General features: G+C 46.1%; 2 protein-coding genes across 4 annotated transcripts in view; one reads left to right on the forward strand and one right to left on the reverse strand.

Annotated features, from left to right (window-relative positions):
- The window catches only part of LOC123842162 (protein sidekick-1-like), a 53,837-nt gene extending 28,363 nt beyond the window's left edge, over nt 1–25,474 (forward strand). The window contains exons 9-11 of the mRNA XM_064577996.1: nt 23,596–23,676; nt 24,679–24,826; nt 25,331–25,474. The gene's annotated coding sequence lies outside the window, so the exon portion shown is untranslated. The remainder of the gene's footprint in view (nt 1–23,595; nt 23,677–24,678; nt 24,827–25,330) is intronic.
- LOC135362526 (uncharacterized) lies at nt 1,162–23,614 on the reverse strand. Of its 3 annotated transcripts, none has more exons than XM_064577994.1 (11): nt 14,014–23,614; nt 12,544–12,614; nt 12,046–12,070; nt 10,245–10,312; nt 9,575–9,599; nt 8,104–8,177; nt 7,665–7,689; nt 3,958–4,032; nt 2,627–2,711; nt 2,159–2,244; nt 1,162–1,300 (listed from the first exon to the last, which is right to left on the reverse strand). In XM_064577994.1, the coding sequence occupies exons 1-10, from the start codon at nt 14,180–14,182 to the stop codon at nt 2,202–2,204; spliced, it is 660 nt and encodes a 219-aa protein (XP_064434064.1). In that variant the 5' UTR covers nt 14,183–23,614; the 3' UTR covers nt 1,162–1,300; nt 2,159–2,201. The 3 variants fall into 3 exon arrangements, with proteins under 3 accessions (XP_064434064.1, XP_064434063.1, XP_064434065.1); XM_064577993.1 differs by having other exon boundaries at nt 1,164–1,303; XM_064577995.1 differs by having other exon boundaries at nt 1,168–1,436.
- Nucleotides 25,475–27,020: the final 1,546 nt, after the last annotated feature.

A 27,020-nucleotide genomic window follows, 5' to 3' on the forward strand; every position in this document is an offset into this window, starting at 1 on the left:
GTAATGTACAATTGCCAATGTTTGAGCTCCTGTCTCCATTCACAATAAAAAGAAAAATTTTTTGTGAAGTATGTTCCCAGTTGGAGTTTTCTGATGTGACTGTCAGGGGAGGAATTTTCCACCTAGCTTTGGAATCGGTGTTTCCTCAGTGTGAGGATGTCCTTGTTCACTAAGGAATATGAGATAAGTGAGGACTTTCCCTTCCTCATCCCACTGAGAGGATTTTATTTTGCGTGAGTCCTCCCAGGTCCTTGATATTTTGGCTCCACGTGTAATGGGATTCCCACATTGATTTCCTTGGATTTCAGCGGTAGCGATGATCCAGGGTGTCCCAGGAGGGTTCCTGCACCTTCACTACTGCGTCAGGGAGGTCACGCACCCCGAGTTCTTGGTGTAAGCTCAGGCTGGAGCTCCACCTGAAGCTTCTCCCACTACGATCCTGCTCTAGTGTTTCCCCCACATGAGTTCATGTGAGTTCGCCACCGAGTAATGGGTATTGAGGAGGGCAAGTGGCTGTGATGAGCATTGGGTGTAAAACGTAACTAATGAGTCATGGAACACTACATCAAAAACGACTGAAGTACTGTACCGTGGCTAACTGAGCATAATCAAAAATAAAAATTAAAAAAAAGTGCCTGAAAAAAAAAAGGGAAAAGAGAAAGAGGTAGAGAGGCATGAGGGGGAAGAAAATGTTGTGAAAGCTGCGAGGCAAGCATCAGTGTTAAAATTTGACCTTGATCACAAAGAAATGAAATGGAATTGTCTACCAAGGAGCAGAAATACGTTACAGGACATTGGTGATTAGAACCTATTGACAAGTTAAAATGTGAGAAAAAGCACATGAGGATGGGATGCTGGGGGAGATTAAGATGGGGAAAATCAACAAAAGCGAGGGACTGAAAGAGGTGCCATGTCACAGTTTCTCACCAAGACTAACAGAAATCTCCTGTTCTCCGAGGCTACGGAATGAGCCGCAGGTTAGGTGGTTAGAGACGAATGTGTTGAAAGAAATGTGACAGTATTGCAGGGGTGTTTCCACATGGGCCTTACAAGAGGTGAGGACTGATGTAGAAAAAGACGTTAGGGTTCGAGGCTGACAGTCAAGAAAGAGTTCTTGAGACGTTGGTTGCAAAAAGGTGATTTTATTACAGCACAGGGACAGCCAGGAGTGCCTGAGGATTGTCACACAAATCACATGGGGGGCGGGGCGGTGTTCGGTGCCAGCTTCTGGTGAACAGTTTTGACCCTTATATCTTGAAGTTTGTTGAAGGTGGAAGGTCTCATCTTCTGTAACTTCTTCCTGCTGAAGAGGGGCGTAGAGATGTCCCAACCTATTTGTCACTGTTGGTCAGTTGGGGGCCTCTATATGTAGGAGTTGCAAAAGGCTGAGTCGAGGAGAGACTGGGTGGGCTTCCCCTGAGAGTCTTGCCTACAGACTGAGCAGAATCAATAGAACCTCAAACTCACATGGAGAAACGGTGCCAGGAGGTGACCCCCTACCTGCCACAAGGCTTCTTGGAGGCTCAGGGGGCCCAAGGAGTGGGGCAGCTCCCACGTGAGTGGCAGTCCTACATGTGTCAGCTTGATACCGGGGCCTACTATGTGCCCACAGGTATGCACCGCTGGGCGAGGTGAGCTGTTCTGTTCACATTAGCCCGGGGGCCGGTCTTATTTACTCGTTCCTCAGATGCGTGAAGTGGCGATTGGGCCACCCCACCACTATCTCATCCCAATTAGTGATGTTCTGAAGGAAGCTCTCTGCTGAGTTTTGCAGGTTGGGAGGGCAGGCCTGGGTCCTGCAGAGTGGGGATCAAGAACTCCCGGGGCCCTTTTCCAGAAGAGCACAGTGCATACACCTTCTGGGCTCCGGTCCCTACAGGTACCCATTGCCCTCCCTCCAGGGTCAGCAGCTGCTGGAGGATATAGCCCGACCAGCACAGGAAGTTGTACGGATCAGGGTCAGGTTCCCCGCGGGATGTGCTCGGGGCATCCTAGAGCCTGCAGGGACTAGGACCTTGCTCTTGTCTCCTCTTTGTGCTCAGGCGCTAGGGCAGCCTCCCAGGTTTTGTGTGGTTTCCTGAGGGGCCAACAAGTGAGTCAGGGAAGCGATGGAGAACATGTGTGCATGTGTGCCTTCCCCGTTTCCTGCCAAACTCACCCCATTCATAAGTCCTTCTCTTCTGATTGAGAGACGGCTTCCCTTATTTTGTCTCACAATTCTGTAGAAGGGAAGCATCTTGAGGGCTGCAAGGAAGAGCAGAATCAGGCATAACCATCTTCCCAGGCAGGAAAGACCCAAGTGGGTGTCCCAGGCCTGGCCTCCCATCCCCAAGCCCCTCCAGCAGGGTGAGCTCTGCCCTGCGGACTTCCAGCCCGGCTCCCTGCTCAGCTGTTCAGGGCTGCTTCCCAGACTCAGTGGTGAGGGGTCAGGGTGATGCTAAGAAAGGGCTGAGGAGGGCTGCGGAGTGATTTCATGAGCACTGCAGATGCAAAGCCTCAGTGCCTGCAGGAGACCAGGTCCTCCAGGGTGGGCCTCGTCAAACCAGGGAATGAGGAGGAGCTAGGAAGAGGTGCTCATATACGGCAGAGAGAGGAGGGACAAGAGCTGCAGGAGGAAATGAATTACAGGCACAGTGTTGCTCTTCCATCGGAATCCTCTTCATCCATGGAGTCCTCTTCGTGTGCGGAGAGCGGTGGTGATGCTTCGGGGGCTGTGGGAGAGGACAAAGGAGAGTTAGTGGAGGTGACAGCCTATGGCCTGTTGCTCTCGGGATGCTGGGCTCTGACCTCAGTTTGATGGGTCCTCAGCTCTGAGTCCTCCCTGGCCTTGGTGCCTTTCTCTGCACAGGGTGGAAGTGGGTCTCTGAGCTCCCACCTGCTTTTCCCAGCTCCGGTTCTCTCCTTGACCAGGAATGAAGTCTGTGTCCTCATGTCCCTGCTGTAGGCACTCACTGTCCCCATGACTATCTCTGCAGGACTTTGCCTTCCTCCCTGCTTGCTCCTCTCGCTTCCTGCTCCCCTTCCTCCTCCTCTCCTAAGGATGCTCCTTTCCCTTCCCACAGGGTGGGCCTGACTGGGGAGTGAGGAGCATGGCCAGTGCTGTGAGCCCGGGGACGGGGGTTGGGAGAGGAGCAGTGACTCCCTGGCCCTGCTGCCCAGAGGCTCTGTCCTATGCCTAGATGACACCTGGTGACAGGTCAGCGGGGCTGTGACAGTGAGTGGGTGCCGCAGGCCCAGCCGCACCTTCATACAGGCCTCTTGGACCCCTGTTCCGCCACCGAGGGTCTCCCAGGCAGCTGCACAGGGGCCTTTTTCCCCTGGAGGCATGTGCCCAGGTCAGCCGTGGGTGGGCTGTGAAGGCTGGCGGAAGCTAAGGGCCATAGCAGCCTATGTAGTGCAGCCAGCGGAAATGTTCTTTACCTTCTCCAGCTCTGGGTGTCCTCTTTAAGGTACAGCCACCAGGACAGAACCAGGAAGGTTTGGTACAGGTCCTGGACATTACGAGCGAGAGAGTTTACCTCTCTTCCCGCTCCTGGCTCTCACTAGCACTTAGTGTCCTGGTGCTCGTGTGCGGGAGAGGGTTGTTGTGGCCGCCGAGTCATGTGCATTTAGGTCAATGACAAGAAAAGTACAGAAGCTCTCGTGCACAATCCCCGAGGGGCAGTGACCAAAGAAACCAAACTTTGACATTCGGCAGCGGCAGAGGGAGGGAAGTGCAGGTTTTATGGGAAAGATCATGAAAATAGTCCTCCAAGGAGTGATGATTCCAAACCCAGCATACACTAAACGCCCACAGACACAATTTCTCTCCTTCTCAGTCAGAAAAGATGAAATGAACAAATCATCCCTGTTGCCAATGTTTCCCTTTCCTTTCTGATTTCTTATCCACCTTCTTCATTCTCCAGAGCGGCAGGTGCAACCCCACGTGCCCAGGGGCCTTCTCCCACTATTCCCTACCTGAGTACTGTTCGCTGAGTGCTTCCTCCTCACTGCTGGAGTCGTGTATGGTCTCCACATGCAAATCTGTAGCAACTGAAAGAGGAACATTCCTGTTATTAGAGGGAGAGACTCAGCCATTCATACCACTTTAGTTGAGCTGTCTACGGGTCATGCAGCATCTGCCCGACCTTTCTGGTATGGTGTCAGATGTTCATGGGGCTGGTGGACTCAGCCATTCAACAAGCCAGGGATGACAGTTTCAAACCTTCTAATGAGAGCAAGATGCAGGAATCACCTCAGAGTGTCCGTTCCACATACCCGTTACAGCTCTCCCCTCCAATGTCAGAATCTGAAATTCCAACAGGAATGGGACACTTGACATGTGACTACTGTGAGTGAGCCATTGGACGTTTTATTTTATTTTATTATTTTAGTATACTTCATTGAGTTAACGAATAACTGTGTCAAATGGATTGTAGACAGGCTCCTTGGATAGCACAGCACTAGTAGCCACCAATGAGCTAGACAAAACCCCTGCTCCCCTGCTTATTTCTCTCGCATTAATTGCTGGCCTGATACGACCATTTATATGTGGGTAGTCCCTGGGCTCACGCACACCTGCCAGGCACTATTGGAGGCCTTTGGACAGTAAGAGAGTAAGGGGAACACTAAGTTCCTAGAAGAAAGGGTGTACACATTCAATGCAACACCTACCCAAATCACAATGTCATTTTATAGAAATAGAAAAACTGCTAAAATATATATGGAACGACAAAGGAACACAAAAAGCCAAAACATTCTAGAGAATAAAGAACGAGGTGGTGGCTCCATCGATGCTGACTTTTTTTTTAAATTATTATTATTATTATGTTCAGTTAGCCAGCATGTAGATGCTGACTTTAAAATACTATCTATACCTACCTACACCAAGCAAAAGGCATGGTGCTGGCATAAAAATAGGCAGGGACACGTTGGAGCAAAATAGCCCCCAAATAAATGCACTCATTCATGGCACAATGATCCTTGACAAGACTACACATTAGAAAAAGCATAGTCTCCTGAAACAACTAACGGAATGAAAAGGCAGCCTACATATTGGAGACAATATTTGCAATCCTTCTATCAGAAAATGTGTTCATTTACAAAAGGGAAAAGAAAATATGAACAGTATTTAACCAAATTAGAGATTACGGAAAAGAGTGGAATAGACTTTGCTGCAAAGGAAACAAATCACTGGCCAACAGACATCTGAAAAGATGCTCAACCTAAGGCATCATGGGGGCAACGTAAATCCAAAGGCTGATGAGCTATCACTTCATCTGTTAGGGTAGCGAGGACCCAATCCAGAAATTGAAACCCAAAATCAATGTTGGAAGGATGCAGAAAATTTGAGTCTTTGTATGCTATTAGTGGAATGCAGAATGGTGCAACTACCCTGGAAACGTGTGTTGAGTGTCCTCAAACAGTTGTCAAAGGAGCTCCCATAGATCCAGCACTCGCACGTCTGGGTGTCCAGAAAAAGGAATTTAAATCATTATGTTGAAGATACACCTGCAGTCCCATCTTTGCAGCATTATGCACAGTACCCAGGGTATGGAAAATAGCCCAGGGTTCACTTACAGATGAATTTCAAGGACAAATTGGTATATCCATACAATATCCAACTTATTTAGCTTTTAGAGGAGGAGGAATACCTGTCATTGTGGACCCATGAATGTCATCGGGGACACTAATGTGAGTGAAAGGAGCCAATCACCAAGAAACCACTACTGTCTGATTGCATTTACATGAGGAATGTCAAATAGAGTCATGGAAGCAGAGAGCAGAAGGGTGGTTGCCAAGAGTTTAGGGAGGAGGCAGTGTGTTGCTGTTGCATGCTTGTGGAGATTGAGTCATGCCAGATAGAAGAATCTAGAGACCTGGTGCAAAACCATGCACATTGAGTTGACAGTAATGTGCCATACACTTGGAAATTCGTCAAGAGGGTAGATGCGTTGTGACATGTGTTTATACCGCAATCAAAATCTACGTGATCTAAAGTATGAAGCTGAAAAGGACCGACAGAGTTTGGTGGGTGGGAAAGAGGGGAAGGGTCGCACAGCTAGATGGAGAGGATGACAGAAAGCTGCTCTGTCCAGGTGCCAAAGAAGATGTCTACACAGTGTGACCCCAGCAAGTTGGCCACGACCTTTCTCATCCCCATTCACGAAGGAGCTAACATTATGCTACGTGTGGGCAATGTGGGCTCAGATAACACTGGTGCTCCTGATCTCGAAACTTTGCAGTCAGCCTCCAGCAGTGGAAACTACGATGTACAGATTAAGGATTTCTAGGACAACCTTCCTTCTTTCAGTGGGACAGTTGTTAGTAGAGCAAACGAATGACATTTCAGAATCAAGCAGTCTATTTGTTCCTGTTTCTTTGAGGAAAATAAGTGTTTGAAAATCAGCTCCTCTTAAAATCCATGTTTCTCAGAAGATTTATGCTCCAAAAGAAAACGGAAACCCTAATTTGGCTCTGTTTACATTCACAGTGACTTAAAAGAACTACCTTGACTTGTTTACTTGCAAAAGCCTTCAGAATCAAACAAGCCCCTCTTGCACTGGCAGATGGACAGGGAAGGGAGTGGTGATTCTCCCGTCACACTGTTGAGGTTTGAGGTTCTCTTTCCCCACCTTATGATGCACAGGGCACTCTTCCTCCTTGGTAGAGGCCCAGGTACCCACAATGATGCTCAGTCCCTGAAGAGGACCTCATTTCTCCTTTCATCTTACACTTTTTTTGGCCCACCTCAGAGAGCCACACCTAGGATCAGTGGTGGGCTTGTGATTTTCCATGTGAGAATGACAGTTTTATTCTTAGACACCGTATCTGAAGGCAAATGGTACATATCAAAGGAGAAAGACGGAGTGAATTGGCCCCCACTCTTCCTGGCAGCTGTCTTTCTCAGGTTCCCCCCAGATCTGGGTGTGGCCCGAGGCTACCCAGAAGCCACCTGCAGGAAGAAGGAGTCTGTTCCAGCACTCAGTGCTTCATACTGGGGTGGGAAGACTCACTGTGGGGCCTCCAAAGAAGAGCATTGTGTGTGAGTGAAGTGGCAAGAGCGGGGGACCATGACCATTCATGCCACGCGACCTGCCATGAGGTGAGAGTCTCATGGACGCTGACTCAGGAACACAGATTGTGAAACACGAATCTGTGGTTATTCTCTTCCTAGTTAGTGATGAGGTTTGTTTTCCAGGTGAATTGATGTGTATTTGCAAGGAAGGAACACATATTTAAATTGTGCATGTTGAAGTGTTTTCACATGCATATACATTCATGATTTGATGGTGATGGGAAATTTCATTGAGAAATTGGGCACCATTAATTGCAGTGTTTAAGGAAACATACACCTAGGGGAACACACCACTCGCCAAACTAACACACACGCACACACACAAACCCTGAGAATCACAGCACATGGATTCACATGTAGACACACCTACTGCCCCCCACACAAACCTACACCACCTAAGGGCAGCACAGTAGCTTCCGGGGACAGTGCCATGTGGCCACGGGTCTTTACCCGGAAAATCCCCTTCTGGTACTTGGACCCTTATTCTCATTCCAGCAGGACCTGGAATCAGGGCAGCTCTCAACATTGAGCCTGCAATAAAGCCCCACTTTTCCCATTTTCCACCTTGTTCCAACAAGTGCGTGACTCTAGAGTACAGAATACTTACCACTGTCAGGTTCCAGCAGGGCCACCTGTGATTTCAGAGAAGAAAACATTATGAGCATCGAATCATGCCTTGTCCTATTTGCACAGCTCTTTTGTGATCTTGGGGATGGGAGAAAACCAGGTGGGAAAGGGTGACAGAGGCCAGCGAAGCCCAAAGCATGAACAGAGCAAACTTAGTCATGGACACAGGCATCAGATCCTCCTACAGGATGCATGTCCCAAATCATTGGCAAGGAGGAATGCTGCTACCCGCTGGCCTGCACAGTGTAACTGATCCTGCTGTTTTTTCCAATGTCTTTGGAATCAAGTATCAGTTGATAATAGACTCTCACTAACCATTCTCCCCACCACGTAAATTGTACTTGCTGAGATTTTTGTATCTGACTTCAATTGAAAGAGAAAAAAAGAATGTTGTATCACACAAAGAAAGGCCAGCTTACCACCTTGGTGAAGAATGGGCCCTCTGCCTCTTCACTCTCCCAGGAAAGGTTATTCATCAGGCCATCCCGGGAAGCTAGGTAGATACACCCAGAAACTGTCAGGACACTGGTGGGGCGGCTCAGGAATTGCTTTGGGAGCTTTGCTTGGTGTGGACATGCGCACAACAGTATGGCAAGGGTGGTTCATGAGTGTGGACTGATCTGCTGCTGATTCAAGAAAGGTCAGGGAGAGGAGCAGGAAAGTAAAGAGAAACACTGCTTCTGAATTTTAGCTACAGGGAATTGAATCAGGCTGAAATCGTGAATCTGAAAGAGGTTAAACACTAATATGCATGCTACGTTTTACTGACACAGTCCTGTGACCCTACTGACTCTCGGAAGTTCAGCAACACTGCGCCTGTGTTGTGGCCATTTTCAAGAGTTTCTTTGCCAGGATAAACCTACGTTGCTCCTAGCTAGATCTCATCTCTTCTAGAAGATTGGAATTCATTTAAAGAACACCGTGTTGCAGGGCTACATTCAATCCTACCAGAAGTACCCTCCAGTTTTGTATTTGTTCACTAATGATTTATCATGAGGAAAATCAAAGATACAAGCTTTCAACATACTGACATGCCTGCATTTCAAAATAGCCACCGTCAATGACGTGCTGTTTCTTTCCAGTCTTCCGTTTCTGTGCAATGTGTGTGTGTCCTTTGAGTCCGTGGGAAGTTCATCGCAAGTGGCAAGTTCATTACAGAGGGCAGGTCTGGTGAGAGCACGGACACTCTCTCACCTGGCCATGCAGGAGATTTGCAGCAAGTTTGGTCGGGCACCCACCTAATGATGAAGCTTTAGTGGGAGTCCCCATTTGCCACTTGCCCTTCAGCATGTGCTTTCAAGATGTGAGCATTTTTGAAGGCTAAAGATGATTTTTTGATAAACCAAAATGTCTTCCTGATTCTTCTCTGCTTTGGTCATGTATGGGAATTGTCCCCAACTATGACAGATGTTGGGCCCTTCATTTCTGCCCCATCCCCATCCTAGGAAAGGGAGCCCTAAGCAAACCTCCAGGTGTAGCTGTGGTCAGGGAGGAATGTGGTGTCCTACGTGGTGTGCACTGTGCGGATGAGGTTTACCTTTGGAAAGGTGCCACTTCTATTGATGTGTGTAAGTGGGAAATGTCTTCCGGTGAAACATACGCACTCAACACACCCACATGCACAATCCCATCCCATCGACTCACAGAAACAACCCCCAACCCTCATGCACACCAGCCACACCACCTAAATGACCTACTTGCTTCCAGGGACTGTAGAACAGGGTCATAGGTTTCTACAGGACAGTCAGTTTTTCTCACTCAGCCCCAGCCTCCATTCCCAGCAGGAGCCCAGAATCAGGGAAGCTCTCCAGACCAAAGGGGAGGTGAAAGCCCCACTTTGTTCATCAGCTAGATTTGTCCTCAAGAAGTGACTGATCTTAGAATACGTACTTGGACCATTTCCGGTTGCCTCCTCCTACAGTTAGAGAAAGGGAAACACTGTGAGGATCATATCATCCTGTGCACACCGTTTGCACATATCTTTTGTTCTCTTGGTGATGTAAGCAAGCTAGGTGGGATACAGTTACTGAGTTTATGATGAAAAAAACTGATAAAATCGCCTGCAAAAGAGGCTCCACCTTTGATAATCAGATCTCACAAGTCCATTTGAGTCAGCAAATACAAAGTTATTTTCCACAGACAAAATTATCTCCTAGAAAATGCTCGCTACATTGTGTAACTAATTGGTGGTGAGGTTTGTTTGTTTGTTTTAATGCCCCTCTAAATACGGGTCAGTTAGTAGTATACACTCACAGGAAACTCTCAACACCGAGGACATTGTATATATCCTCTGGAATGTACATGCTCAGTTGTTCATGGAAATGGCAATGGTTGTACTTCAGCCACAGAAAATGACTTTACCATGGAGCCTGAGTTTCCCAGTTGTTCAAGCGTGTGCCTTCAGCTCAGGTCATGATCCCAGGGACCTGGGATGGAGCCCCACATTGGGCTCCGTGCTCAACGGGGAGCCTGCTTCTCCCTCTCCCTCTGCTACTCCCCCTGCTTCCTCTCTCTCTCTTCCTCTCTCATAAAAATACAATCTTTAAAAAAATAACTTTACCTGAAGGAGAGTCGCAGTTTCTTCCTCTGCCTTTGAACTGGGTCCTTCCAGCAGGCCCTCGGGACCAGCTAGGAGGATAGAGAGCCACTGTGAGGACACTGGTGTGGCTGCTCAGAAACTAGTCAGGGAGTGTGGGTGGATGAGGACAGGAGGCGAGTGTGTGCGTGTGGGTGGGTAAGATGTATGGACTGCACCGCTGCTGGGCATCCTCCTTTGTGGACGGAGGAAGGGATGCGAGAGGAGCAGGAAGGAAATGAGAACAGGGCTTTTGTCTCTCTAGCTAAGGTGAGCCTGATCAAAGCGCAATAGTCAATCAAATACATGTAAACCCTAAAGTGGCATCTGTGTGAGGACTGAGTCCCGTAACCTCTCTTGACTGAAGTGCCACTAAACTGTCACTCTCTTCTTCTTTGGAAATCAGTTCTTGCCCCAGGATCCCCATGTGCCGCTATTCTGTTTGTCATGTTTGTAAGATTTTGCACTGCATGAAAAGCAGCCTTTCTTGCAGGGCTGAATTCAGTCCTAGGGAAAGTATCCTAGTAGTTCTCTTCATTAATCATTTCTCCTAAAGAAAATCAAATATACAATATTTGAAAATATTGACACCCTTCCTTGTAAAAAAAAAAAATAGCCACTGTCAATCCGTTTGATATATTGCTTCCACTTTTCTTGGGCTGTACAAGGTGGTTGTGTCCATCAAGACAGTGGTTGTCCACACTTGCCCAGGCCATCTGACCAATGGGAAGTTCCTTACACAGAGGAGGCCTGGAGTGAGCGCCAGCTGTGTGGATGATTTGCAACAGGGGTGTTGGGCACAAACCTTACAACCAAGGTTGACCGTGAGTGCCTATTTGCCAGTGGTCCGTGAGTGTGTGCTTACAGAATTTGAACCTTCCTGAGGCTTATGGAAATCTTACCAAGTACACTAAATGACCTCCCTGGTTCTTCTCTGTTATTGGTCATGTATACACAGCGACCCCAGCTATGACAGATGTTGCCCCATGCTGTCCTCCATGGGGCCATACACTTTCCAGCATCGATGGGCTTGACCAGGACGATGTGGCCTTTCTATGTGCACTCGAGTCCAGGGACCAGGCCAAAATCGTTGATATGGGCTCCTATAGTTGCCCTGCTTTATGTGAGCATGGAGGCCACTGTGTAATGTTGGGCAGTGTAGGGGACATTGGTAGGATCTAGTGTTTTGGCCGTGTAAACAGATGCTGGTGCTCCTTTGCTAGCTCGCTCCTTTGCTAGTTCATGACCACCTGGCTGAGTGATCAGTGCAGGTCCATAGCCCAGAGCGGTATTCAGATTGACATCGGGGTTCCCAGCTTGGCTCTCCATGTAGGAGGTCAAGGGTTTGGAGCATTCATCTCTGTACCTTTCCCATCTCAGGAAAGGAAATGGAAACATCCTCTAGGTACAGCTGTGGTGAGGGAGGGAATGAGTATGTAAAGTGTGCCATGGTGTTTTGAGTGTTTCGGAAGGGTGCCAGTTCTTTTATGATGGAAGTGTGAGAAATACCTCCTCAGATTGCACACATTTACATTAACAATCATAACACATAGACATACCCACACACACACATGCGCGTGTGCGCCCTTCAACCCACCCTCACACGAGTCCTACCTTCTATATGCCATAGTCCTTCCAGGCCCTGTACAACGTGATCACAGTGCTTTATGGGACAGTCTCTCTCAGTATACCCCAACCCTCATTCCCTGGAGGAACCCAAAATCAGGTTGCAAACTTCTTTTTACCCTAGACTTCACCACAAAGAGTGATACTCTTAAATACGTACAGTTTTCGTTTCTCGCAGCATCCACCTGTGATTGGAGAAAATAAAACACTGTGAGGATCACACCATCCTGTACACTGTTGACACAGCTCTTTTGTTTGGTGCAAGGACTTCAGGTAATTGGATGGGTAGGGTACAGTGGTTGAGCCAATGTGCCCCCACCCAAATGAAAGAGGACATATGTATTGATGTTTGAGCTTTTCATGGCAGATCTCTGAAGTCCATTCGGATCAACAGAGAGAAAATTCTTTTTCAAGGCAAACCATTTTCTGCTGAAGAAGGTGTTTGACCCCATACAGTTTGTAACTGAGGCTGTCCTCTTTCATCACCCGTTTTGTGTCCACTGTCAGTTCGTAACAGACTTTCACTGAGCATTCCTCCCAACAAAGGAGACTGCTTATGTCATCTCTAAGGTGTAGTGCCGGATTTTCATCCTGCATTGACTGAAGAAGAAATCAAGGAAGGGACATTCCTATCTCAGAGAAAGAGAGGTGAGCTTACCTCAGGGATAGGTGGGGCCCCTTCCTCTGTCCTCTCCCTGGGAAGGTCGTCGGTCTGGCGCTCCACAGGATCTAGGAGAACACAGAGCAGCTGTCAGGGTATTGGTTGCGCTGCTCAGGAATGACTTAGGTAGTTTTGCCTGATGTGGCCCTGGGGCCACAGTGAAGATATGTGATCGGTGAACAAGCCGGGCCAATCTCCTTGGCGTATGAAGAAATACAGTGGAGAGGAGCAGGAGGGAAAAGAGAAACGGGGCCTTGGTTTTCAAGCTGAGGGCATCTCCTCAATGGGAAATCGTCAGTCTCAAGGCACAGTGTGTTTCATGGCGCAGTCCCCTGAGCCCTCCAACCCACTGTGAAGGCCAGCCACAGTCCCACTTCCTCCCCCGTCACGGGACCAGTTCAGCTTTCATCCCGGCGTATATGCAGCGACGGTATCTGTCCTCTTTTGCCTCGGATTATTAGGTTTTTATGGGATGGAATCTATGTAGTGTTAATGCTTTTATTAATAAGTGTATACTCAGCGACACTATTTACATTCGTAAGGCTTTGTAGACAGCACTACCATCTATATCCAGAGCATTTCCATCCTAAGTAACCTCTGTACCCATGAAAAATGACTGCACCTCCCCCCTTCCTCCCTCCGTCCTACTTTCTACTTTCTGGGTCTACGAATTTCCCTACTCTCGCTTCCTCAGAAAGTGGGATCGTGTAATACACGTCTTTCTGTGCGTGCCTTCTTTCAAAAAGCATCTTCGTTTTTCAAGGTCCATCCATTTCGTAGCATATGAAATACTTTAGTTTTTTATATGACTGAATAGCATTCCATTATGTGTACGTATCTCATTTAATGTGTCCTTCCCTCACAGGATGGATTTTTGGGTTGTGTCTATCTATGGCTACTGGAAATACTACTGTCTCGAACATTGGTGCACAGATTTCTGTCTGTTACCGGAACGGGAATACTTGACATTACACATTTGTCAAACGTGTAGAATGGTAAACACAAAGAATGTATTTTATTGTAAACTGTGAACTTTAGTTCTTTAAAAGTTTGAGGTTGTTTCATTAATTGTAAGGTGTATTGTACACACATGTAAGATGTGGTTAATGGAGGAAAGTGGAGGGGTGGGATATGGAAACTTCCTGTCTTATCTGTTCCAATTTTATTTTAATCTAATCTGGTTCAAAACATTGTCACCTACTTACTAAAACTCTAGAAACAGAGTTTCATGGAGAGATGTATATTGACTTGTGTTCAACAAACAGCTAAGGTCCATACATTCCGCTAGTAGACAGTTTTTTCCTATGACACATGGATCCAATTTCAGGGAGAAATTCATCTTGACTACCTACTTAATGGTGATGGACTTAATAAATTTAAATCTGTCTCAGCATTTTTATATTGTTCTGTCTGTGCTTCTGAATGACTTATTCTTAAATCAACTTAATGGGTAAATTTCCACCGTACCTTCCTCGGTGTCCCCGATTTGGAAGACCTGGTTGTGGAGGGAGAAGCGGACTCTTTTCTTTTTCTCTGTGGAAGAGGCCGACGTGGTTGTGGGGGGCTCCACAACTTCCCTCTCTCCTTCCACACATGGTCCTGGGAAATGCATAGAAAGAGAGAGCAGTGTTGGCATCTTGCTGGCAGAAGACCATCGGGGCAGGAGTCCTAATTTACTCCTAGTTCAACCTTCTGCTCCCCCTACTCACCAGCTGTCTAGCAGACATTCGTCCTTCAACGCTGGCCTTAGGAAGATGTTGCAGTGTGGTGTGCCCTGAAATCCCCCAACAGACAAGTTTTGTGGGCAACTACTGTGATTTAGTAGAGACGTGATAGAAACTCAGCAAAGCACAATGACCGCGCCCGATGGCCTGGATTCACATCCCATTTAGAAGGTACCCATAGCTGAGAGAGTTACCGAGAGCCCTCTGTGTCTCAGTTTCCTGCTCTGAAATGTGGAAATATTCATATCTCCTACTCACTTGTGTACTGTTGTGACGCTAAAAGTGATTTCCTCCAAGTAGAGCCTTGGACATAGTAAAGGACTGATGCTTCACCGTTGCTCTGGAGGTAGTCAGGTTCTGATTTCCTATAGAATGAGCTAGACACCTGGTAGTGGGTGAATCCAGACATGGGACTCAGGTGACTCCACTGCATGGGAGGTTGGAAGCTCACTCTTTATCCTTCACATGGGAATGAAGCTTTACAGCTCACAGAAAACATATCATCCTGTCTTGTAATCCCCGCACCAGCACCACTGGAGCGGAAAATATGGGGGTGGTAGCCCATATTTTACAGTGGAGGGCCCTGAAAGTTTTGGAGATGAAATGGCTGTCCAGAGTGGCCACGCTGGTGAGTGATGGATCTGGGACAGGAATGTAGTTGTTTCCCTGGGGGGAGAGATCCTGAGGACCTGGCACCTTCTCAGGGCTGCCGAGAAAATGTCCTGAACCCCTGAACCAAGAGCTGCCCTCACTCTCCAAATCCACCTGTGCCCTGCAGGAGGTGTCTGTGCCATGAGAACAGTCTCAATCCTAATTTACCTCTATGTTAGGGTTCCGGACATAAAATATGCTGCAGGTTCTTCCAAATGGAGCTCCAGCAAAGGATCAGGGAAGTGCAGCTTGGCCACTTTCCCCAGTTCTTTGCAGTGTCAGCTCAGTCCCCCAGGGCCTTCCCAAAAGCCAGTTGAGCACCCACTGTGACGGACAATCTCCTTGGCTCCAAGCTGATTCCAAATCCAGGCTATTCTAAACCCTACCGAGAATTCGCTTGCTTTCAGCTGACCAATTCCGAGGATCAATTCATGGGAATTAATGTGGAAGTGGCCATCAGGGTTGGGGATGTTTGCTTTAAGGAAATAAATCTATGATGCTGAATGTCCTACTATTGATCTAAGGAATGGTCTGAGGGGCCTTGACTAAAGTGAGACTACACTGGTTGGAGTGAGTTCCTCCCTACTTCTTCCTACCTACCTCCCACATCCACTCTCTACTCTCAGGTCTCTTCATCCTCTAGACACTGTGGCGGTAGGGGACAGTGTCCTGTCTCCTCTTAGAGAGTCCCTCCATACACAGGACCTTCAGAACTATCTTTGGATAGGACTGTCTTTGGAGAGAGACAGTCCATTACTCAGCTGCCAAATGTTCATTCCACCTACCTGATGGCACGGTCCCTTCTCGTTCACTCCCAGGCAACATCCAGACAGCCAGTGAACCTCCACATCAACTCATGAAAATACCACAAGATAGTCCAGTTTCTCTCCTAAAAATGTCTGCATTTAGACTGCTCGCAGTTGCTTCCAGATTTTGTCGTCCACCTTGAGAAGAGGTGACTTGTAACTCCTTTCCCTATAATGTGTTGCTGGATGGCATCAAGATTCTCCTGATCCAATGAGAGCAGTGTGGTTTGTTCCCTGTGTGCATTCTTGGTATGACTATGTACGAAATTGGCACTGAGAAATAGTACAGTTTTCTGGATTTAGAAGCTATTTAAGGAAGCCAGCGTCATTGAAAAATCAAAAGTATCTAATACGGAAAACGTAGAATATTCATCTATCAGTGTGGACAACTTGGAGGGTGGACAGGAAAAGAAAAAAAAGGAAAGAAATTTCTCTAGAAGTGAGGCAGCCACCTTGAGAAAAGAGAATTCAGAAAATCCATATGAACATACCTGTACAACAGCAATTCAGGTTGCCCATCGTGGGAAACTTCACACCTGTTACCAAACTGCCAGGGCTCGGCTCACAGAGTGACAGTTGGAATGGGAGGAAAGGTTGCATCATCGGTCACCATGGCCATGGGTTGGTCATGATAGAACTTTCAGAGTGCAGGCAGCTCTGCACACTGTGGGTTGATGGAGGGAAGTGGGTCTTGGATGGGTAGATGGACGATGGGTATAAAAGAGGGCACTTGTTGTGATCACCACTGAGTGCTGCCTGTAAGTGATGAATCACTGAATTCTACTCCAGAAACTAATACTGCACTGTATTTTATAAACTAAAGAAAAAAAAAGGATACCCCTGGAGGGGCCACAAAGGAGACTTAAATTTTCATTTTATATTTGCTATTCTAGAAAACTTTTATTTTTATTTATTTTTTTAATTTTATTTTATTATGTTTGTCACCATGCAATACATCATTAGTTTTTGATGCAGTGATCCCCGATTCATTGTTTTCATATAACACCCAGTGCTTCATGCAGTACATGCCCTCCTTAAACTTTTATTAATAAAACATTGTTTTGAAAAGTCTTTCCTGGGGTGTCTGGGGGCACCGCAGGTTTAAGTGTCTGCCTTCAGGTCAGGTCATGCCCCTGGAGTTCAGGCATCAAACCCGGCATCAGGCTCCCTGCTTTGTGGGGAGTCCGCTTCTCCCTCTGCCCCTCACCCCACTCATGTGCTCTCTCCCTCTCTCTCGCTCGCTCAAATAAATAAAATCTTTAAGAAAAAGTCCTTCCTACAGTGCCCCTTTCCCCCGGATGGCCCTGTTTTCCTTCCAGGAGCCCCTTGGAGCCAAGAGTGACAATTACTAATGTTATCTCAGGGGCGGACTGCTAAGTATACAAACCTATCTCCCTCATTTTCCAATAAATTTCATTATTTTGGATTTGAAGTTTCCTTTTCTGCAGGGGACAGAAAAATACTCTTGGAAAACACTGGGTTTCTCATGTGTTTCAGATTGTAAAGACCCTTAGTGCTTTGACCTCCCTCTCTCTTGCCCTCCATCCTGAATTTCCGTTCTGTAATGAGGATAGTTCTGAGTGGACAGTGGGTCCTCCCCACCACTGGATGTGGGCTGCCATGGCGTGTGTGCAGGTCATGGGTCCAGCCTACTTTTGCAGGGGAAGACTCATGAGATGAGGCAGGTCATAGCTGGGCAGGATCCTCTTGGCTGCTGAGGTCAGTCTGTGCACTCTTAGTGTTTAGACCCACAACCTGTCTGCGGGGTTCACCCCTTGTCCATCCACTCCCTAGAGCTGTCTTGCAGGGGGCACATACATTGTAACCATCTGCCGGACTGGCAACATGCTCTGTGTGGTCCCATGCAGAGTGAAAACTCAGAACCCCTTGGCCAAAAAGCCAGGGGTAATAGGCAGTTCCAGGCAGTAAATATAAAGTGTTTTTCTTTAAAATATTTTATGACTTAAAAAAAAAAGGACACAAAAAAAGATAGTAGGATTGAAAAAAAACCATGAGTAACAGCATAAATTTACACATGATAAAATCCTTTTGCTTCTTTAGGTAATGCAATCACAGCATTTTATTCAACTGATATCTAAATAGAGCATTTTTCTGTCACAGTTTTAGAAAACTTTAGTTTGTCATGAAAATGTATAGTTTAAGAACTTAGTTTTTGAATAATATCATCAAGTAATCTCTGTCACTTTGGCACATGTCGGATAACAAGTAATTTTAGTTTATGACTTTGAGGGGAGGTTTTTTTGTTGGTGTGAATATAAGTATACCTATTTAGGGTACCTTATAGGCTATGATGGATGACATTGGATGGATTTCTGATATTATGTCAAAATAGAAATTTTATTTATGACACCCAGAGCTGATTCTTGTGACCAAATTTTCCCAAAAGATTTAAGTGTAAACAAATCAATGTCAGGAATCTGAATTTATCTTGAAGTGTACTTTGGCATTTTAATGTTTCCTCTGGTGTTTACCATAACCTGATGATGTATAAATAGCCTAAAGTGGGCTTTGCATTTGTACCTAATTCCTGTCAGTCGAGAAGTAGATGCTGGAGAACAGCTGAACTTCAATTTGGGGGAATTAGGGACTGTCATCTGGGAGACACAGAGTGGAGAAATCCGGTGTGCCCCTAATTTTGAGCAGGGAGTGCGGGTTTATGAAGGAAAAGCACAGGCACTTGTTTTGACAGAATTGATTGCGAGCAGTGAACAGCTGTTACATTGTCTCTATTTCAGTCCAAAGTGGAAGGATGTGTTGGAGGAGGTGGTCCAGTTGCAACTGAGCAGTTACAGGTGCCAGAAGTCCAAAGTTCATGGTGTTCTTGAAATTGAAAGAGGAGACGTGCTTATGCTTTACTTCATTATTGTCCTTTCCATTCTAGTTGGAGTGGCTCTCTTAGCAAAGCTTACTTCATTTTGCATCTTCTTTCACAATTCCAGCCCATCTTTTTTCTGACATCTTTCTGACAGGAAAACATCATTGCTCAAATTGTATTTTCCTGCCCTCCCATTTCATTGCCTGGGTGGTTGGCAACCTGCTCCAGGCCCATCATGCCCCTGGGAGGTGGAAGTTACCTAGTTTATTGATAATCCATGCTAGGTGAGTCTTAGGACTGCGTCTTAGTAAGAAGATTTGAGGAAATCACGTCTAGATGTTACCTAGGATCTCATTTCTGGGTAGATCTGATGATGACTTCTGTTCTTTGAGCAACAGTCATTTTTATATTTTCAGTAGTAGTACAAGGAGAAACGCAAAGTATAAGCAATCGGAAAATTGCAAATAGTGCAAAATTAAAATATTCAACAATAAAATTTATAGATCTAGACACAAGAGAGCCCCGAGTCCTGAAGGCAGGCAGCTGAAGTATCAGAAAACTTAACATTCAACCACGCTGGGGTTACGGTCAAATGTCTTTTCAAGGTTTTGTCTAGTGTGTGTAACTTAGCAGTTTTTAATTTTTAATTTAAGAATGTCATGCTCTTGAATATATGTAAAGGCAGTGAGGGAACAACAGTTGGTATCCAGAAACCTTTGAGAGTGTGTTTACCAGCAGTAAAGTAAAAGAGCAAAAATCACAACAATTCCCACAGAGAGAAAAATTGGCCCACGATTTCAGCAAGTTTAGGAGTTTCTGTTAAGATTTTTGTGTTTTGAATGTACTACGGTATTGGCCTGTCCCTGCCTCTTGAGAAAGCTGTCCCTTCAGATGTCATCTGCTTCTTTTTTTGGGCTATAATCAGATGAAGTCTAGCCATTGGTTTGGTTGTCCAGTTGGAGGTTGCAGCCATTTTAAAGAAATGGTAGACATGAATCCATGAGTCAGTGCCTTGTGATTGAGCAGTTAGGAATAGCTGGTATGAATCCTCCCAGAGAGACTGGAGGGAGTCTTTGGGGACTCCTCTCCAGGTTGAAGGCCACGTTTGATAATCTGTCTCCCAGGCGCATGGTGCAGACAGACTGTTCCACCAATTACTCATTTCATGGAAGGGCCTATTTATAGCTGTCATTTCTTACTAAGTCGTCATACCACCTTTATGTTGCTGGGTTCATATGCCCCTTGATCACATCTCCCTGGTCTTCCAGCAATGATTTCAAAGCATGAATGTTTATGTCTCTCATGGGGAGTGGATCTCAGATTCAACAGTATGAAGGGAAGATCTTTGGGCTTTGGCAAATGGAAAGATGCCGTGGGTTTTGCCAGTTGGGATTTTATGATGCCATTTGTTTCTTCCACAAAGTGGAATGTTTGCGGATGATAGGCCCAGTGGAAATGTTGCGCAACTGGCTACATGTGGCAAGTGGCCGAGTATTTGTCCTGGGAAATGGGTCCCTCAGTCATTGTGTATTCTCCAGTTTGGAAGTATTTTCTTCAGTAACACTAATCTACTCCTGAGGTTGTAGCCCTTAGAACAGGGAAGGCTTCTATCCGGTAAGTACACTCACAAACCATTAGTAAAACACATTGTATCCTGAGATGGTGGCAGCTGGATTGCACTCGTCACATCTATGTTTCATTTATTCCTGCTGTGATCTTGATTATGTTCTTCCTTATACTAACCTACATCTTCATTCTTTCTCTAGGCCCTGTAGGCATAAGGTTAGACTGTTTGAATTTTTTTCTTGTTCCTGTAGGTAGGCCTGTGTTGGTATAAACTTCCCTCTTGGAACTGCTTTTGCTGTGTCTGAAAGACTTGGGACTCCTCTGTGTTCATTTTCATTTGTCTCCATGTCATTTTTTATTTCCCCTTTGTTCATTAACCTATTGATGGTTTTGTAGCATGGTGTTTAGCCTCCATGCCTTTGTGGTTTTTTGTCCAGTTTTTTTTGTTTCTCTTGTGGTAGGTTTCTAGTTTGATACTGTTGTTGCAAAATTGTGTATGATTTTAATCTGAAATCTATTGAGATTCGTTTTGTGGCCTAAGGTGTGAATGAGAAAGTGCCATTTGCACTAGAAAAGAATGTAGGTTCCATTGTTTTTGAATGGGAAGTTTTGTGTGTGTGTGTGTGTGTGTGTGTATGTATATGAAGTCCACTTGGTCAGAAGTCTTATTCAAAAACACAGGGTTCTTGTTGCTTTTCTGCCCCGATGATCTTTCCACTCATACACATGGGGTGGTAAATCTCTGCTATTTCTGTATTACTGTCAATTTTTCCTTTATGTCTATTAATATTTGCTTTAGGTATTGAGGTGCTCTAGTGTTGGGTGCATAGGCATTTACACTGTTACATTGTCTTGTTGGATTGATTGCTCTGTGCCATTATGTAATGCCCCTCTTTGTCTCTTGTTACAGCCTTTGTTTCAAAGTCTATTTTGTCTGATACAAGTATTGCTACTCCAGCATTATTCCACTTCTGTTCGCATAATTTTTCTTTTTCCATCCTTTCGCTTTCAGTTTCTGTGTATCATAGGACTGCAGGGAGACTCCCTTGAGCAGTGTATATAGATGGGTCATTTTTTGTTTGTTTGTTTTAAATTGATTCTGCCACTCTTTATCTCTTCATTGGAGTATTTAGGCCATTTACTTTTAAAGTACTTATTGGAAGGTTTGTACTTCTTGCCATTTTGTTCATTGTTTTCTGGTTGTTTTCTGTTTCTTCTCTTGTTTGTTTGTTTTATCTGATCGATGACTTTCTGTAGTATTATGTTTGGCTTTCTTTCTCTTCATGTATCTATTTTTCATCTATGAGAGGTTTCGGGTTTGTGGTCACCATGAGGTTCATGTATGACATGTGAAGTATAAGGCAGTCTATATTAAGTTGATGGTCACTTAAGTTTGAACACATTTGAGAACTTTTTACTCCCCCCTCCACACTTGATGTGTATATTGTCCTATTTTCCACCACTGTATTCATAATTTTCTCAAGTCTGTTTATTACCTTTTCTTTTCCACTTAAAAGAAGTCCCTTCCCGTTTCTTGTAACGCCATTTTAGGGGTGATAAACTCCTTTGAGTTCTTTTTGTCAGGGAAACTGCTTGCCATTCCTTCAATTCTGAATGCTCACCCTGCTGGTTGGCGTATTCTTGGTTGTAGGATGATTCCTTTCAGACTGTTGACTAGATCATGCCATTGTCTTCTGGGCTGCAAGGTCTCTGCTGAAAATTCACCTGATGACTTTATGGGGTTTCTCGTACACAGAACTTGTTTCTCTCATGCTGTTTCTAAAACTCCTTACCCTTAACCTTTGATACTTGAATTATTACATCATCCTGTGGGCCTCCTCGGGTTGCTCTTGTTTTGAAATCTCTGTGCTTCCTGGATCTGGATGTCTGTTTCCTTCTCCAGTTGAGGAGAGATTTCATCTAATATTCCTTCAACTATGGTTTCTGTCCTTTCTCTCTCTGTCTTCTCTATCTGGGACCACAATAATGTGACTGTTTCCTTGCTTCATGGTTTCCAAGAAATCCTTTAACTTACCCTCATCTGCTGTATTTATTTATTTTTTTTCTTTTTATTGTTCAGATTCCAAGCTCTCCATCACCTGGTCTTGCAGATTACTGATCCATTCTTCAGAATCCACTAATCTACTTTAGATTCCCTGTGTTGCATTTTTGGTTTCAGTGATTATATTCTTTAGCTCTGTTTTTCTTTTTTAATTTATATCTTCTATGTCTTGTTGAAGTTCTCACTGAGTACTTCCACTTTTGTCTCCAGCCCAGTGAGCATCTTTTATGATCAATACTTTAAACTCTTTATCAAGCATATTGTTTATCTCTGTTTCATGTAGTTCCTTTTCTGAGGTTTTGTATTGTTCATCCATTTGGAGCATATTTCTCTTTCTCCTCAGTTTGTTTGACTTTCTGTGTGGTGGTTGTTATTGCTGTTGTTCTTTTTTATGACTTAGGCAGAAAAGCTACTTCTCCTAAACTTGAGGGAATGGTCTTGTGTCGGGGAACCCCTCTGTAGACTGTGTGTGCCTGGTGACGGAGTGGCTGGCCAGAGCTGTGGAGGGCGTGTGTAGGGGGCCTAGGACACTTTGTATGGGCTGCCTGATGGGATGGCCGGAGCGGAAGTGGGTGTGAGCCGGGGTGGTCGCAGGGCTCCCTGGGCAGAGAATGCGCTGACAGGACATCTGAAGCTGGAGTGGATGGGGGTGAGGGTGGTCCTGGGGCTTCTCCGCTCAGAGGGCTCCCTAGTAAGGCAGCTTTAGGGGAACTGGTTTCAAGGTGGGGTCTCCCAGTGTGCTCAGTACCAGGTGAACCGTGGTGCAGTAGTTAGAGCTGGGAAGCAGGTTTGTGGGTCCTGGGGTGCTCCCCAGAGTGCATGCACTGATAGGGCAGCTGGAGGTGAGGTGGGAGTCTCGCCAGGAAACTGGGCTGCTGGTGAAGAAGCCACCCTGCCAGGGAGGCTGAAGCCAAAGCAGGCAGGAGTCAGGAGGTCCCAGAGCACTCTGCACCAGAGGTGCCCTAGCAAGCCTTATGGAGGTAAATTTCTGTGGACATGGACTCTTCTGGGTTCTTTCCACCTGTGGCACATTGGCCAGACAGCTGGATACGCATTGGGCGCTGACCAGGGTTTCTCAGTGAGCGGTGCTTCGGGGCCCCCGGTGGGATGGCTGGGACTGGTGTGGCCTGGGGGCCTGGGGCTGAGATGATAGGCGAGCTAGGACTCCCAGACCCTGCTCCTGTGCACATTATCAGTTTGGAGGGATAGTGTAAACCATGGTAGTTGCCAACCCCTCCAACTGGGAGAGAGTTCCAGCTACTTCTCTGCCATATGGCAGGGCTGTAGGGCTGGTTTATTTCTATTCCAGGTGCCCTTTTAAACACCAGCTTTTCTTCTGTGCCCCGGGGCTGACAAACCTGCCCATGGTGACTCAATACTATCCCTCCCCACTATACTTTGCAGTGTCAGGAGTGGGGATTGCCTTCCTGACCGTGCCTCTGTCTCCCTTACTGGTGGTGTAGACACGGTGTGTCGACAGACAAGGTGAGTTCAGGGACTTTCTACATCACCATCTTGGATCAGCTGGGTTTCTGCCCCCTGTAGCCCTGGGAAGTAGTCCGCATCCATTTTGGCACCTCTGCTTTCATGTGAGTGAGAGTCCTACCAGGGCCCCTGGTTTTAAACACCGAGCTTGCCTCTGGCTGACTCTCTCACCCGGATTACTCAGTTTTCTCTTGCCCTATGGACATGTGTTCTCAGGTGCCTCCACCTAATTCAGAACACAGGCGTCAGTATGCACATGGCTTAAGCCTTGCTCACATTCGGTGTTTCCTTTTTCTTCTGATGCATGTAAATATTGACATGTTTGTGTTCCCATCTATGTCTTATCATTTAAAAAAATCTTTTCTTAACCATTTATGTATCAGTGCATTGGGAGAAGAGGGTCTCACAACATACTAGTGCAATTCCTACCTGACTGACATTTCTCATTCGGTTTCTACTGGTCTGGATTGGGAGTGGTGGTCTGGACTCCAAGATGATGGCTAAGATGAAAGTGGTGGCAGTGGACAGAAGCACCTTGACTCAAAATATATATTTTGTAATGAATTGTATAAAATCTCTTGGCTGAATGTGGGTGGTGAGGTATGGGAGTTTCGAATATCTGTCAGTCTTCTGGTTTGATCACTGGAGAATTTTTGAATCATTTATTGAAGTGGGAGAGCCTGGAAGAGAAAGCTTGTTCTTAAGTGGTTGCAATCCAGTTTCCTTCTGACCATGTGGAGATGAACCATTTGTGAGACCTAGAAGTGGACCTACCATGCAGCTGGATGGATACATGAGAGGCTCAGGAGAAAAGTCTGGATGGAGGCAAAATAGGAAGTTGTCAGCTGATTGATGCTACTGAGAGCCTGTCTCTGCAGTTTATACCTTCTGCTCTCGTCAGTCAGGCTGATTGTTCATAGCCACACGTGTTTACTAATTCTGATCTGACCCATTCAGCTTCCAGCCCTCTCTATTCAGATTCTTTAAGTTTTCCTCCTGCAGGTCACCTGATGCCTGAGTTTTCTGTGACACAAGTAATCCTTAACATTTGCGTGGAAAGGAAACACGAGTGCCCCCGAACTCCATCCTGTGAACATGGGGAGACTTAACATGAACAAGTGGATATAGGACAGAACAGGTGGTTATCCAGGTAAGGGTGAGGGGAGAACTTTTGTCGGATTTGTTAGGATGTTTCTACCAGCACTGAGGTGATCATCTCACGAGCATTTTTCCTCCACATAGGAAGTCATAGTTGATGGAGACCCTTTGTTCATAATGCAAAGTTCTGCCAAGATCAGACCCATCATAAATAGAAAGAGCCACATTCTCAAAAACAAACGCAATGCCTTAATTTGTTAAAATGAAGAAAACTAAAACTTTATTGGTTGGTTCTAAAGAGGAGTTAAAGTACATCATGCTCTTCCTCCACGTATTTAGGTCCTCCTTATTGTAAATGGCCACAATTCATCTAATCAATGGTAGGTCAGTTTTAAGGGCAATATTTAAGAGAGTATGCTCATAACTGCAGAAGTAGAGCAATTTCAGAACGTACAACTTCCAATTTCATCATTCCTAGTGCGATCCTATTCTCAACACATGAAGCAAAATCATGTGGGCCTCCATAGTTATATGTAAATATATTTGTCACTTTCAGCAGCCATCCATCAAATAAAAGGAGAATGAAGAGAGAAAATGAAGGTCTGTCCTGGAACAGAAATCTGAATATCGGAGAACAAAATTGCATCTGTTTCCATAGAGTTGAATCAAAGCTCTTTGATCGATTAAAATAATCCATAAACCGCACAGCTTCCAACCCCAGACCTTTTTATTATCTATACCACCAGGTACAATGATTATTCCTGAATAAATCAGAATCAGGAAAAGCGGTAAATCAGGAGACCTTCTGTTGTTTTAAAACAATGAAATGAAAAGACACTTACAATTCAATAAGAAAAAAGAAAACCAAAACAACTCAACAGGAAAAAAGAACGAACACCAGCTCCACCCCAGCAACCTGATGAATCTCAAGTAACCTTAGGTGGAGAAGGCAAGACCCACAAGTGCACACACGGCCTAATGCCATTGTTACAGCAAAGACAAGCGAAACCAAATGACACACTGTGTAGAGATACTTACATCCATGACAAGATATATATATATATATATATATATATATATATATATATAAAAGTCAGGGAAACACACAATTCAGCATAGCAGGTGCCTTTGGAGAGAAGGAGAGGACTCATTGGTACTGGAGCAATTCCTGGGTTGGGTCGCTGACTCACAGTTGTTCTGCTGGGATGCTTTTAGCAGACACGCATGTTACGTGGTATCTTGTGTGTTATCATACATGACATTAAACATATAATACAGAGAAAACTGATCTCCTTCGAACTAAATTTTGAGACAGGAAGGTGTAGGGGAAAGATCTTGATGTGGGTATTAGTTACAAGGGTATACATAGATGTCTGACATGACGTGGTTCAAATCCTGGAAAGCGGTCTACACTCACACTCCCTTGTCTCCATCTCTCATGCCAGACTCATGAAAGGCCTCGAGGGGGCTCAGTGGGGTGGGTGGGGAGTGGTTAGGGCTCCCCTCCTGTGACATGCGCCCTCCCGTACTGGCCCCAGTCCATCCCCCCAGTCCTGACACCCCCTCCCTGCATGAATATCACCCCCAACTTCATCCCCCTATGCAGCCCAGGCCTCCCTGACACCAACCTCCCCCACTTATACACTCTTCATCCCCTCCCCTGCCACCCCACCCCATTGGGGCACGTCGAGGGTGAGGGCAGAGCGCCTGGCCACGGCCAACTCCAGGTGGGATGGGGAAACCCTAGGATTGGGCTGAGTGAGGACCCTGCCCAGGCAGGGGACACTAGAGACACAGCCAGTCCTGCAAGCTGGGCCTTCCACGATCACCCCCGCCCTGCAGGCCTGGAAATAAAGCCAACACTGAGTGCTTACTCAATGCCAAGCCCAGTGCAGACACCTTCCTTCACGGAGAGTGGATTTAGGCCATGCCTACTGTGTGCCAGGCACAAGTTTCTGGACCTTGAGGATGCCGGGGTGTCCCTGCCCTTTTGGAAGTCAAACCCAAACAAGGACAGAGACCAGAGACCCCACATTCCAGGAGGAAATGCAAAGTTTGGTGAGTGCCAGGTAGGCAGATGCAGGGGCAGCATGGGGAAGGGCCCCCAGGTCAGGGCAGGCCTTTCTAGGAGGCCATGTAAACTGTGACCTGAGACAGAGGGAGCAGGATGTGCACAGGCTCGGGGTGGGGGGTGGGTGGGTGCTGGCCTGGGGAACAAGAGGAAGCGGGTCACTGAGGGGGCAGGT

This window comes from Mirounga angustirostris, unplaced genomic scaffold, assembly GCF_029215605.1.
Source record: "Mirounga angustirostris isolate CCGP_5_RB_7025 unplaced genomic scaffold, mMirAng1.0.hap1 SCAF_14, whole genome shotgun sequence".
Classification (NCBI taxonomy): domain Eukaryota; kingdom Metazoa; phylum Chordata; class Mammalia; order Carnivora; family Phocidae; genus Mirounga; species Mirounga angustirostris.

Coding starts and splice junctions, on each gene's coding strand:
- LOC135362526 (XM_064577994.1), bottom strand. CDS start 14,182: ATGCCAACACTGCTCTCTCTTTCTATGCATTTCCCAGGACCATGTGTG. Junction 9,600..10,244: donor AAACTGCGACTCTCCTTCAG/GTAAAGTTATTT, acceptor CTCTAACTGTAG/GAGGAGGCAACCGGAAATGG. Junction 4,033..7,664: donor CCTGCTGGAACCTGACAGTG/GTAAGTATTCTG, acceptor TTCCTCTTTCAG/TTGCTACAGATTTGCATGTG.